Here is a 12,838-nt window from a genome sequence, read left to right as displayed (position 1 = left end):
TTTTTTTTTTTTTGAGACAGAGTCTCACTCTGTCACCTAGGTTGGAGTATAGTGGTGTGATCTCAGCTCACTACAACCTCGGCCTCCCAGGCTCACGCAATCCTCCCACCTTGGCCTCCCAAGTAGCTGGGACCAGGGGTGCACACCACCATGCCTGGCTAACTGTTTGTGTTTCTGGTAGAGACAGGGTTTTGCTATGTTGTCCAGGCTAGTCTTGAACTCCTGAGCTCAGGCGATCCATCCGCCTTGGCCTCCCAAAGTGCTGGGATTACAGGCGTGAGCCACCATGCCCAGCTAATATTTTCATAATGACAAGATCATAAATTATTGCTTGCCAGATTCAAGATAGTAGGGGAGAAGGAAATGAGTGTGACTATAAAGGGGTAGCATGAAAAACAAACCAAATGTCCATCAACCGATGAAGAGATGAATAAATTCTGGCATATTAATTCAGTGGAATACCACTCCACATACAAAGGGAATGAAATATTAATATTACAAAGACATGACCAATCTTGCGATCATTATGCTCAGTGAAAGAAGCCAGGCAGAAAAGACTATCTACTACATAAGTTTATTTATATGACATTCTAAAAAGGGCAAAACCATAGTGACTGAAAGCAGATAAGTGACTGCCTGGGACCAGTGACCAAGGGAGGGGATGAATCGTCATGCAAACGGCATAAGCAAACTTTTCAGTATCAAGAAACTGTTCTGTATCGTGATTGTGGTGATGGTTACACAGCTGTGTACAGTGACCAACACTAATAAAACTATACACTTAAAGTAGGGAAATTTTATATTTAAATAATACTTCAATAAATCTGGAGGAAAAAATAATAATCTATAATTAGTAAGTCCAACATCTCAGTAAACTAGAGTTCCAGAAAAAGAAAACAGCAGCTACCTTGTTTCTACGGAGAAGAATTTGTCTGGGGCCCCAGAAAGTACTTGCAGGTCTGCCTGCTTGCTTTCTGGAGACAGGGCAGGAAATAGGTCCAGGGAAATCCCAGTTCAGTATGCAGACTTTCGTTTTTTCCATGCTATTTTCAGTGTCTCCTAAGTCTCATCGCTAACCCAGTTGTGTCTGGTGTTCCCAAGTCTACAGCTTATCAGGTTTGTTTTTTTGTTTGTTTTTCAGAAAATAAACCTCTGATCTGTTGCTCTGAAAAGGGTAATCATATGACTACATGGAGTGGGAAAGGACCTGGGGTCTACGTACTGCCTCCATAGACTTCTAGCTAGTCCCATGATAGCCTCCATTTCACCCCTGCAGTACTCAATACTTGGGCCTCTGTGCCCTGAGCCTTTATGGGTTTACCTTAACAGCAAATTGTTACCTTCTCAAATCATTTTCCTCCTGGCAGGGATCCCAATATAGCTTCTCCTCTTCTATCATTTACTGCTATTCTTCCTTCTATTTTCCGTCTTTCAAAAATTTGCTGAATTGCTTTGGCCCAATACTGTGTCTCCTCCCATTCTCCCCACTCCCTTTTGGGTTTTTTACCTCTTAAAAATTCCTTTAATGGGGGCGGATTCCAGGGGAATGAGCTTGTACAGCCAAATTTGGCTTAAGTTAAATGTACTACTTAATATGTTAAATCTCTATGTTCAACTTGCAGAATTCTGCACACCTAAACACTGGGGTCAGCAAAATAATCCACCCACAATCAGTAAGAGAAAGGAGGTTCCCATGTAAGACATACTATCCTCAAAGATGGGAGCATCATTATCTCCCAAGTACAATAATCCTTACTTGGAATGAAATTCTTCTATTTTATTATTGGGAATGGGGCTCAGGGCGGGAGGAGTGGGAGAGGTCTAGATGCTGGAAGGTAACCTATATTCTGTGAGTACCCCTTAAGCGGTATGATTAAAGCAATTTAACATACATTAAGATGTAGCATAACTTACATTCCCATTATCTTTAGAATACATTACAATAGATGCTAAAACTACAAAATGCTAAGTTAATTAAAACAATTTGGGGTATATGTTTAATTTCTGCTGTTTTGTTTTATTTACTAATCAGCTGAATTTAAGATTCATCTGGGTTTCTTTTTGAAGTAAAGAGTTAAAATTCAAATGTTCTATATAAACCAGTTGATTGTGAAATCAAAAACAGAAGTTAACTTTTAATTAAAGTTCGATTATTTGTAGGTGAAAGCTTCACAAACTGTAAAAAGTAGCATTGTTCAGGATCTAGAGACCCTATTAGTATGATTTCAAATCTGGCTGTGCCAAAGTAAAATTTTTAAAATTAAAACATAAATTTTTAAGAATTTGCCTTGGGCCGGGCACGGTGGCTCAAGCCTGTAATCCCAGCACTTTGGGAGGCCGAGACGGGCGGATCATGAGGTCAGGAGATCGAGACCATCCTGGCTAATACGGTGAAACCCCGTCTCTACTAAAAAATACAAAAAACTAGCCGGGCGAAGTGGCGGGTGCCTGTAGTCCCAGCTACTCGGGAGGCTGAGGCAGGAGAATGGCGTGAACCCGAGAGGAGGAGCTTGCAGTGAGCTGAGATCCGGCCACTGCACTCCAGCCTGGGTGACAGAGCAAGACTCCGTCTCAAAAAAAACAAACAAACAAAAAAAAAAAAACAAAAAGAATTTGCCTTAATCCTCCTTTCACTTAATACCTCATACGTAATAACCTAAGTGCAGACAAGTCATAGCAAAGCAAGCATATGACCTTAATTGCAGTAAGTAAAGCATGCTTGGCTACCAGAGGTATCAGCTTTGGTGATGCAAATTATTTTGTGCTGAAAAGGGATTGTTTATTCACTCAAAAACAGAGGAATCTAAGAAGACTATAGTTAACAAATAGTTTTTCTGACTCTTGCTGACTTAATTATAAGGTAGTGTTTCATCATCTTTGACATACGGTTTTAGGCATTAGAAAATGCCTTCTTTGAATGCCTTTCAAGTGAACACTAGTGCTTTACATGACTCTGGCTTTTACCAGATAATTCGAATTAGTGCGGCCCTCAGTCTCTCAGGGACACACAACCCGGCTAGGCCCAAGAACATCAAAAAAATAGGTTCAAAATTACACAGCAGCAAGTGAAGCTTTCCCAGATGGAATATGTTCCCTGCTTACTAACCATTTCTAACATTGAATGCCAAAAGGCAGTCCATGGACATATGCCTAGACTTGTCCATTAGTACTAATAAAGTTACAAGAAAACAGATGAAGCACTGATCTTAAATTAGAACTGCCTCATTGTATAAAAAGCCATTGTTTATGCCAGTATATCCAGGTGTCAAATGAATTATAAATGCTAGCTCACTGTTTCATAATAGCAACATCTGGCAGATTTTTTGCTTCTAAAAGAAATTGGCTTAGTTCAAATGATATCATTACAGGACTTCCTTTTCTTAAAATAGTTGAGCCAAATTTTTAAAAAATCCAATATACAAGGATTAAATTTTTATGTAAAATTTCTTTTAAAAATATAATACCAAGAGAAAACCATATGAATAGTATGAATAAAAACATGAAGAAAGCATCCCCTTTATTCCGGCATTAGAGTAAATCTTTGAGGGCATCTTAGAACTTTTTCAGGATTTTTGACTTTGATTTCAAAGTTTATTCAAATTGTAAATTGATTCAGTCTGGTCTGGCTCTATGTGATTCTCCTCATGGTTACCTTATGACAGCACTATGCTAGGTCCGACCCCAAAGAGAAAAGCTATTTGCCTTTTGAAGATATGAGCCTTCCTTGTGAGCACATATGTGAGCTGCTAAGCTGCCCGCACACAGGTTGGTTATTCTAAAATTTATCCATTAATATTGGCAAAATAGCTGTAGCTGATGGATTCTTGGTATATTCAAGAGTTTCTGCTGTCTGCTTCCTATTCAACTGCAAACTGGCAAAAATGAACATAATCCAATCTGTTTTATAACAAGGCAATTTTGCATCAAAGCTTAATATTTAAGGCCATATAATATGGAAGGATATAACACAAAGTACACAATTAATGTTTGTTAAATCTTAATCTGTGAATACAAAAATTAATATTAGCTACATACTGCTCTAGGGTCTGTTTAACCCTATCCACAGTTTTTCACGTGTTGATGTAAGTGTCTCTTATAGCTCAATATTTATAATTCTGAAAGCAGAATCCAGTTTTAATGTATTAAATTTTATTTCCAAAATGTTGATCTTTCCAGGGATTTGAGTCATAGCTTATTTTTATGGGCCTTTAAATTTTACAAAGTACTTAATGGCACATGGGCAAAAAACAAGACCCTATAAATTCATGTTGCTCCAAATTCCATTTCAGATTCTCTTCGTGTAAATAAGTGAAGTTGGCAAGTTTCACTCCATAACGGAAAAACAAAACTAAAATGCTTCATGCAGTTTAGTCTTTTAAATCTATCTACTTTTTAACCTGCAACAAAATAAATACAAAATTATTTTGAACAACAAAATCCAGATGATGCCTGTGAGAAGTCTAAAACTCTGTTCATCACCATACTTAGGGAAATGCTGACACAGAATTAATTTACTAGCTGAAATACCTATCATTCCCAATTCTATATAATATAATAAAGCTACATTTATTTGAAGCACATTGCCTTTAGGCCCCCAAAATCTTGTGGCCAACAATAAAGAAAACTAATGAAACCAAAAGCTGTTCTTTGAGAATATTTATTGATATAAATATTTGTTGATATAGCTAGAGATAAACCTCTAGCTAGACTGCTTGAGAAAAAAAAGACACAAATTACCAACACTGGAAATGAGAAAGATGACGTCACTACAGATTCTACAGATATTATAAGGCTGATCCTTATTATAAAGCTGATCCTGGGTATGGTGGCTCACGCCTATAATCCCAGCATTTTGGGAGGCCAAGGTGGGATCAGTTGAGCCCAGGAGTTCAAGACCAGCCTGGGCAACACAGCAAGACCCCACCTCTTAAAAAAAGCAATAAATAATTTTTTTTTAAATCCCTGTTAAACAAATGAAAAGACAAATCACACAGTGGGAGAAAATATGTGTCAACCATATATTTGCTGAAGAATTTATCTAGAATACATAAAGAAACCTTAAAATTCAATAATAAGAAAACAACCTTTTTTAAATTTGAGATGGAGTCTTGCTCTTTCCCCCAGGCTGGAGTGCAGTGGCAAAATCTTGGCTCACTGCAACCCCACCTCCCAGGTTCAAGCAATCCTTTCACCTCAGCCTCCCAAATAGCTTGGATTACAAGTGTGCACCACTACGCCCCGCTAATTTTTGTATTTTTAGCAGAAATGGTGTTTTGCCATATTGGCCAGACTGGTCTCAAACTCCTGACCTCAAGTGATCCACCCACCTCAGCCTCCCAGAGTGCTGGAATTATAGGCATGAGCCACTGTGCCAGCCAACAACTTATTTTTTTAAATGGGCAAAACATTTGTACTGATTTCACCAAAGATATACAAATAAGCACATGAAAAGATACTTGACATCACTCTTCATTAGAAAATGCAAATTAAAATCACAAGAGTCTAGGTGAGTTCCATTGGCAAAGAGGAAAAGAAGCCAATGAAGTGGACAAACTGTGTCACTGGGGTGCAGGACTCAATGGAGAAAGTATGATTTTACTTGCTTCCTAGAAATCTAAGCACCAGTAAGAGTTCAGCCATCTCCTCATTTCTTCATACATGATGGAAGAAAGACATCTCAGAAAATTCCTTATTTTTCTTAATGTCAGATTCTAAACGTAGTATCTAGGTACTAATCAACCCAGTCTTGAGGTCTATCTGACTTTTCTTTTCCACCAAAGAAATGCTTACATGCTTGTTACTTTATTGCTGAAGAGTAAAACAAATTGCTCAGCATCTTCTCTTCCACTTCCAGTAGACCTGATCATTAACCCCAGTTTGGGGGCAGATTGTTTTTCAACCCCAAACAGCAACTGGAGGTGCTCCTGTGGCACACAGGAGGACACAAGCATAGTGCCCCCAGGTGTATACACCTTGATGCTCTCCCCAAGCACCCATTCCTGTCCCAGTGGAGTGGGTGCAAGAGGCCTCGGAAAATTGTCTAACCTTTCTAGCATAATTGTAGAGGGCTTGTAGTGAGGCCAATATACTGGGCTATGAAAGCATTTTTTGACTTGTAAAGAAATTTCACTTTTAATCTGAGTCTATGATCTCTCTGAAATGCCTGTAAGTTCAACTTAAGATCATATTTATTATCATTTCCATTCTACTTTTACCTCAGAAGTGGTTCTTCAAAATTGTATTCCTGAGTAGATTAAATATCAGAATAATCAAGAAAAGATACAAGTATGTATGAGGCATGTGGTTTCTGTGGAGAACAGTCATTGAGAGAAATGTTGTTTTGAGGCTTTCATAAAGATTTTTTTTTTTTTTTTGAGACAGAGTCTCGCTTCGTCGCCCAGGCTGGAGTGCAGTGGCGCAATCTTGGCTCACTGCAAGCTCTGCCTCCCAGGTTGAAGCCATTCTCTCACCTCAGCCTCCTGAGCAGCTGGGACCAGAGGCACCCCCTACCACACCCGGCTAGTTTTGTTTTTGTATTTTTAGTAGAGAGGGTTTCACCATGTTAGCCAGGATGGTCTCGATCTCCTCACCTCGTGATCCACCCGCCTCAGCCTCCCAAAGTGCTGGGATTACAGGCGTGAGCAACTGTGCCTGGCCCTTGAGGCTTTAATAAAGATTTTTAAAAGAGATTTTAGAACATATTGTAGACTGGATCAGTGGAAAGAACTCTTCCTTCCCTGGAAACAGTGAGCGAGGGGCTGACCTGTGACTACTGAAGATTTATTCCAAGGGCTGTTGGGGCAGTTGCCCTTGGAGCTCACCCTGCCTGAGCACACTGCAGATTTCTCCTCCCCGGACTCAGATGGTAGGGAACCAAGTTCCATCCTCAGTTTCCCTGTCCCCTTCTTCTGTACCAGCACCCACAATCTGAGTCACCCCCCTGTCCATCACTGGCCCCTTGGGGTGGGGCTGTTGATTCCAAAGCCACAGCTCAGACTGGAGAGCTCTGTATGGCATTACAGGACAGGTTGAGGGGGAAACTTGAGGTCTGAGCAATGCTTAAGGAAGGAGCCAGGAAGGCCAGAGAACCAGGCCTAGTGGAGAGTCAAACCCAGGGCCTTCTTTGCTGTGCATAAGTATTAGTAGGGGCAAGCATTTGAATGAGAATTGCTGTATTAAGGGACATGGTTGACTACTGAGACACACATAGAAGGCTAACAAAACAAGGAAATAAAAGGTATTTTTTAATATTGATCCTTAATTATGTGTCAGATCTGCTTGTTTTATTGTAACTATAAACTATTCAAGTTTAGCCTTTATCATTTTCTCATTCATTCATTCAGAGACAGGGTCTCACTGTGTCACCCAGGCTGGAGTATAGTGGCACAATTACGGCTCCACTGCAGCTTCGAACTCCTGGACTCAAGCGATCCTCCTCCTCCGCCTCCTGAATAGCTGGGGCTACAGGCACGTGCCACCACACCTGATTAATGGTTTTAATTTTTGTAGAGAAAAGGTCTCACTGTGTTGCCCAAGTTGGTCTCAAACTCCTGGCCTCAAGAGATCCTTCCACCTTGGCCTCCCAAAGATGCTGGGATTACAGGAGTGAGCCACCGTGCCCAGCCAGTTTTTATAATTAGTTGCTCATATTACATGATCATAGGAAACCCATGATTTCTTATCCCTTCATTTTCACTGAGGAGAAAACTCATACTTAATACAAATGCTTGCAGTTCTAAAAACCTGGAGTATGGCACACTACCTAGCTATTCAGAACCATGTCCCATGGAAAGCTCTGCTGTCCTGTGGAGATCTGATGCAACAGGAAGGCATTGGCTCACATCAAGGAAGCAGTTTCATGGTTTGCAGGCCTACTGCATAGGAGTCAAACTTTTTTAATGCATCTTCCTAAAATCCATTTTATTTTGCATTACTTACAAGCTAAAATTTTAGTTCAATTAAAAAGCCAATAAGAAAATGTAGGAAAAAAAGCCCTTTAATCATCACAGAAAACCAGGTTCCTAACCAGATGATAAATTTTGATAAATCAATGTCCAGATCATAACTTTAAATTCCCATTGGTCCACTGGACAGTCAACATACTACACACATGCCTGCTCACTCTGGCTGACCCAGCTGACTGACTACAGGGCCGTATTGCCAAATTAAACTTGGAGGAGAACACTGACTTTTAGACAGCTTGCCTTAGTGTTCATTTGAACCAGGTTTTAAGCAAGTGCAGTTATGACTGGAACTTATTTCAACCAAACAAAATTTTCTAGCTGGTCATGAGAGATTGTTTGAGCAATATAGAGGTGAGATTGCGAGGCGGGCTGGGGAGTTTCACAGGATCATCAGCCTACCCTCTGCCAACGTGAGATGGCTCCACAGTCTGTATACGGTTTGCCTAAAGCATGCTATGGCTCAATGACCATTCTAAGCTTTGCCCAGCCTTCTACCTCCCATGTCATTCATTCATTCCTTTTCCTGTGCCCAGTGACCTCACTGCCTAATTTACTGATGAAAAATTAGAGCTAAAAGGTATTAGCTCCTGCCTTTTCCCTTGGCACTTGAACTGTCTTTCTCTTGCCTACCTTTCAGCCCTCCCTGTTTCCAAAGCTGTTCCCTAAATCTGGGCCCAAGCCTCATTCATTCTTGCTTTCCTAGGATCTTATTATCTTAGTTATTAGCTAACAAATTTTTCTAAAATGTGTTCTGTTGGCTCCTTCTGGATTGCCTTCAGACACACACACACACATTTCTTTTGACCAGAAAACATCTCTTGCTGTCCCCTTAAGCCACCACCTTCTCTTCTCAATCCTTTTCATTGCTAAACTTCTGTAGGAATAGCTTTTCTTGTTGTATGTCACACTATTACCTGGAAAGCAAGAACCATAATTTAATATATATCTATCACGTGCCAAGCACAGTATAATGTAGTGAGTGGGGTAGAGACTTTGGAGCCTAATAAGCCAGGGTTAAATTTGGGCTCGCTAATTACTGTTTAATATCATCGGGTAAATGTCTTAATCTCGCTGATCCTTTGCTTTCTCAATTGTAAAGTGGAGATAATAATGCCTCTCTTGCTATACATAGAGATTAAATGAGATTATGTTTATTTAAAAAAAAAAAAAAAAAAAAAAAAAAACCTCATCTGGTGTCTGGCACATAGTAAGTACTTGGAAAAGCTGGTTCCCTTCCCGTCTCTACTCATGGTAGGGATTCAGGTATTTGTTGAGTGAATGACTGAATGGTCTCCTGCATGTTTCAGTTGAGCCTTCAGTGGCCTGGCATCCCTTTTTGTTCTGTTTGATTCTTACTCTATTCTTTGCCTTGTGTGTTTCAGGTTCACAACCAGTATCCAACTGAGTTTGAATTCAATCTCTATTACTTAAAGTTCTTGGCTTTCCACTATGTGTCTAATCGCTTTAAAACATTTCTCCTGGATTCAGACTATGAAAGATTAGAGCACGGTATGTGTTTGTATGCCCTTGTTTCATCTTTTTTGTTGGTTCTGCTTGTTTTTAATGAAAATTCTAATAATGTAACTACTCCCAAGAGTGACAAGCTGAGTTAAGGTTTAACTCTGAACTATGAATGTAGAGTGGATAAGTGGCCAAATTCTGAAATTATGTACCATGTTAGCTCTTAGCAGGCGGTCATTCCTATAGCATCTTTGTAAAATTAAAATGTTTATTATTGTGATACCTCAAAGTGATCACACTGTTTGAGAAGGAACTTTGACTCATAGTTTTTCCAACCCTGATGCACTCTGGTAGGAAGGGTGCCTGCCCTTGGAGACAGCTTGTATAGCAGCTAAGACCCTGTGGTCCGGACCAAACAGACCAGGGTAAAATCCCAGCACCAACTGAGTATTTTGGGGAGGGGTTAAATGCCTCTCTGAGCCTCAGTTTCCTCATCTTTAAAACGAGGACAGTGATACTATCCCACCTGTCAGGGCCATGATGATCACATGAGAAAATAGTTGTGAACTCTTCACACAGTCACTTAGCCTCTTAGCACAGTCACTACCGCATAGTAAGCACTCAGTAAATTTTAGACATCGCTAGCATTATTAATGATAGTGATGAACTATTTTTTTAATAGCAGTGATAGTTGTAATGAGTAGATTCTGAAAGTCAGCCCTGGTAAAAACATTTCCCAAGGGGATTTTACATTCTTTTGTAACTGTTACAGGGGGAGAGGAAACACATGACTATTTTTGTTAAGACAAGCAAACAAAAACCAGCTCTGTTCAATGTATTATATGCACTCAGTATCATAAAGAGAACTCTTAATTCCAAGAAAATATTTACTGATGTTCTCAGTTTGAAATCTGAAATCAGGAAATACTGCTTTCCAGGGCATCCTATTGAAATTGTCTAGTATGATATTTCATACTTTTGATAAGGTAAAGAGCACTGGTGAGACCATTTCCCATCCTATTTATACTTCCAGTCCTTTGTTAACTCATGGAATTGTTATTTTTCACATCACAATCAGAAACCTTAATTTCTAAAGCATCTGCATACTGCTTATTGGGAAGGTAGTAAGTATAGTTGGTTACAACTGCCCCAGGCCTGATCTTTTTTTTTTTTCCTTTATTGAGATTGAGTCTCACTTACTCTGTCTCCAAGGCTAGAGTGCATTGGTGCAATCTTGGCTCACTGCAACCTCTGTCTCCCAGGTTCAAGCAATTCTCCTGCCTCAGCCTCCCGAGTAGCTGCGATTAAGGCCTGTGCCACCATGCGCAGCTAATTTTTGTATTTTTAGTAGAGACAAGGTTTCACCATGTTGGCCAGGCTGGTCTTGAATTCCAGGCCTCAAGCAGTCTGCCTGCCTTAGCCGCCCAAAGTGCTGGATTACAGGCATGAGCCACCGCGCCTGGCCAGGTCTGGTCTTAAGTGGACTGACCTATCCCTACAGGGGTCACCATGTCACTCAGCTTTATCACTGAAAGGAACAACATGTACAAATACTGGTGGGAGTAAAACACAGGTATTTGCCTCCCTGGAGTAGTTGTGTTTTTTGGGGGTTTGTTTTTTTGTTTTGTGGGGTGGGGGGGGTTATTTTGTTTTGTTTTGTTTTGTTTTTGAGGCAGGGTCTCGCTCTGTCTCCCAGGCTGGAGTGCAGTAGTGGCAGGATCTCGGCTCACTGCAGCCTCTGCCTCTGGAACGCAAGCCATCCTCCCACCTCAGCCTCCTGAGTAGCTGGGACCACAGGCACGTGCCCCCACGCCCACATAATTTTTTTATTTTTTGTAGACATAGGGTTCTGTCATGTTGCCCAGGCTAAGTTTTTGGTTTTTTAACAAAGCAGTTTGTTTTGCTGAATTAAGCTGATCAGCAAATTACCTTAGCAGCATGCAGATGTGGCCAAAGACCAAGGCTTCTCCTATAGCAGATGACTGTTCTCTTCATTAGAGAAGCAACAAGGTCTAGTGCAGTGGTTCTCAGACTTGACTGAACATTATAATCACCTGGGGAGCTTTTAAAACTTCTAAGGTCCAGGCAACATCCCCAACCACTGAAATCAGAATCTGTGATGGTAAGGCCCAGGCATCAAGAGCTTTTAAAACTCCCCAGGTAAGGCCAGGCACGGTGGCTCACGCCTATAATCCCAGCACTCTGGGAGGCCAAGGTGGGTGAATTGCTTGAGGCCAGGAATTCCAGACCAGTCTGGCCAACATGGCAAAACCTCATCTCTACTAAAAATACAAAAATTAGCCAGGCGTGGTGGCATGTGCCTATAATCCCAGCTATTTGGGAGGCTGAAGCACAAGAATTTCTTGACCCCAGGAGGCAGAGGTTGCAGTGTCCAGCCTGGGTGACAGAGTGAGACCCTGTCTCAAAAATAAAGAATAAAAAATAAAAACTCCCCAGGTGAGCCCATTATGCTGCCAAGTCTGAGACCCACCACTGGTCCCACAGGTAGAGCCATAGATCAAGAGTCAGAAAATGTCAGTAACTTTGGGTAAATTACTTCATCTGTTTCCGCATCTGAAAAACTAAATAGCCCTGCCTATCACACAGGGCTGTTGAAAAGATTAAATAAAATGATGCAGATAAAAGGATACATTTGGTATATATTGGAAGATTATCATGATTATTGGAAAATATAAGCATTTCCATTCTATGAAACACGTTTCCTCTTAAAACTCAAAAACACAGGCTGGGTGCAATGGCTCACACCTATAATCCTAGCACTTTGAGAGGCTGAGGTGGGCAGATTGTTTGAGCCCCGGGGAATTCAAGACCAACCTGGGCAACATGGCAAAACCCCATCTCTTCAAAAAAAAAAGAAAAAGAAACGCACAAAAAATAGCTGGCTGTGGTGGCATACTCCTGTAGTCTCAGCTGTTCAGGAGTCTGCGGTGGGAGGATCACTTGAGCCCGGAGGTCAAGTCTGCAGTGAGCCAAGATCACACCTCCGCACTCCAGCCTGGGTGACAGGGTTGAAACCCTGTTTCAAAAACAACAACAAATAATGCATTTCAAATCCTAGAATGTCATTGCCGAAGGCTCAGTAGAAATCATCTACCCAGCCTCCTCTCTGGATGTTAGGCCACCTATCTAATCAGCATCAAAGAAGCCTGGTTTTGTGTCCCTAGTCCAGGCTAGGTTGCCTACTTGAGGTCGGTTCCTTCTTGTGTGCTGGTAGATGCACGCGTTACCAAGTCTACAGTGAAACCTTGTTTAGGAACAGCTGTGGTAGCTACCCTCTATATGCCAAGATGATAAAGTAAGTAATCTCAACCACTGCTGGTAGAATTCACCAGTCATAATTTTTTTTTTTCCTTGAGCTGGAGTCTCACATTGTTGCCAGGCTGGAGTGCAGT

The 12,838-nt window shown here is 40.9% G+C and overlaps 1 protein-coding gene and 1 long non-coding RNA gene across 10 annotated transcripts in view; one reads left to right on the top strand and one right to left on the bottom strand.

The window, feature by feature from the left end:
- LOC103877666 overlaps positions 1 to 12,838 on the bottom strand; it is a 50,954-nt gene that overhangs the window by 3,109 nt on the left and 35,007 nt on the right. The window lies entirely within an intron of this gene.
- Positions 1 to 12,838, top strand: part of SBF2 (SET binding factor 2) — a 517,824-nt gene that overhangs the window by 490,094 nt on the left and 14,892 nt on the right. For 4 of the 8 annotated variants that reach the window (XM_017948646.1, XM_017948645.1, XM_017948644.1 and 1 more), the window contains 2 exons: positions 1,054 to 1,116; positions 9,347 to 9,473. In XM_017948646.1, the coding sequence (XP_017804135.1) occupies positions 1,054 to 1,116; positions 9,347 to 9,473 (190 nt within the window). Of the gene's footprint in view, positions 1 to 1,053; positions 1,117 to 1,141; positions 2,304 to 9,346; positions 9,474 to 12,838 lie in introns of those variants that run through there. The other 4 variants (XM_003910236.3, XM_009186612.2, XM_021926092.1 and 1 more) reach the window with 2 other exon arrangements.

The sequence above is a fragment of the Papio anubis genome, chromosome 12 (genome assembly GCF_008728515.1).
Source record: "Papio anubis isolate 15944 chromosome 12, Panubis1.0, whole genome shotgun sequence".
Classification (NCBI taxonomy): Eukaryota; Metazoa; Chordata; class Mammalia; order Primates; family Cercopithecidae; genus Papio; species Papio anubis.
Note: the sequence above shows the minus strand (reverse complement) of the source record. Positions and strands in the feature narration are given on the sequence as shown.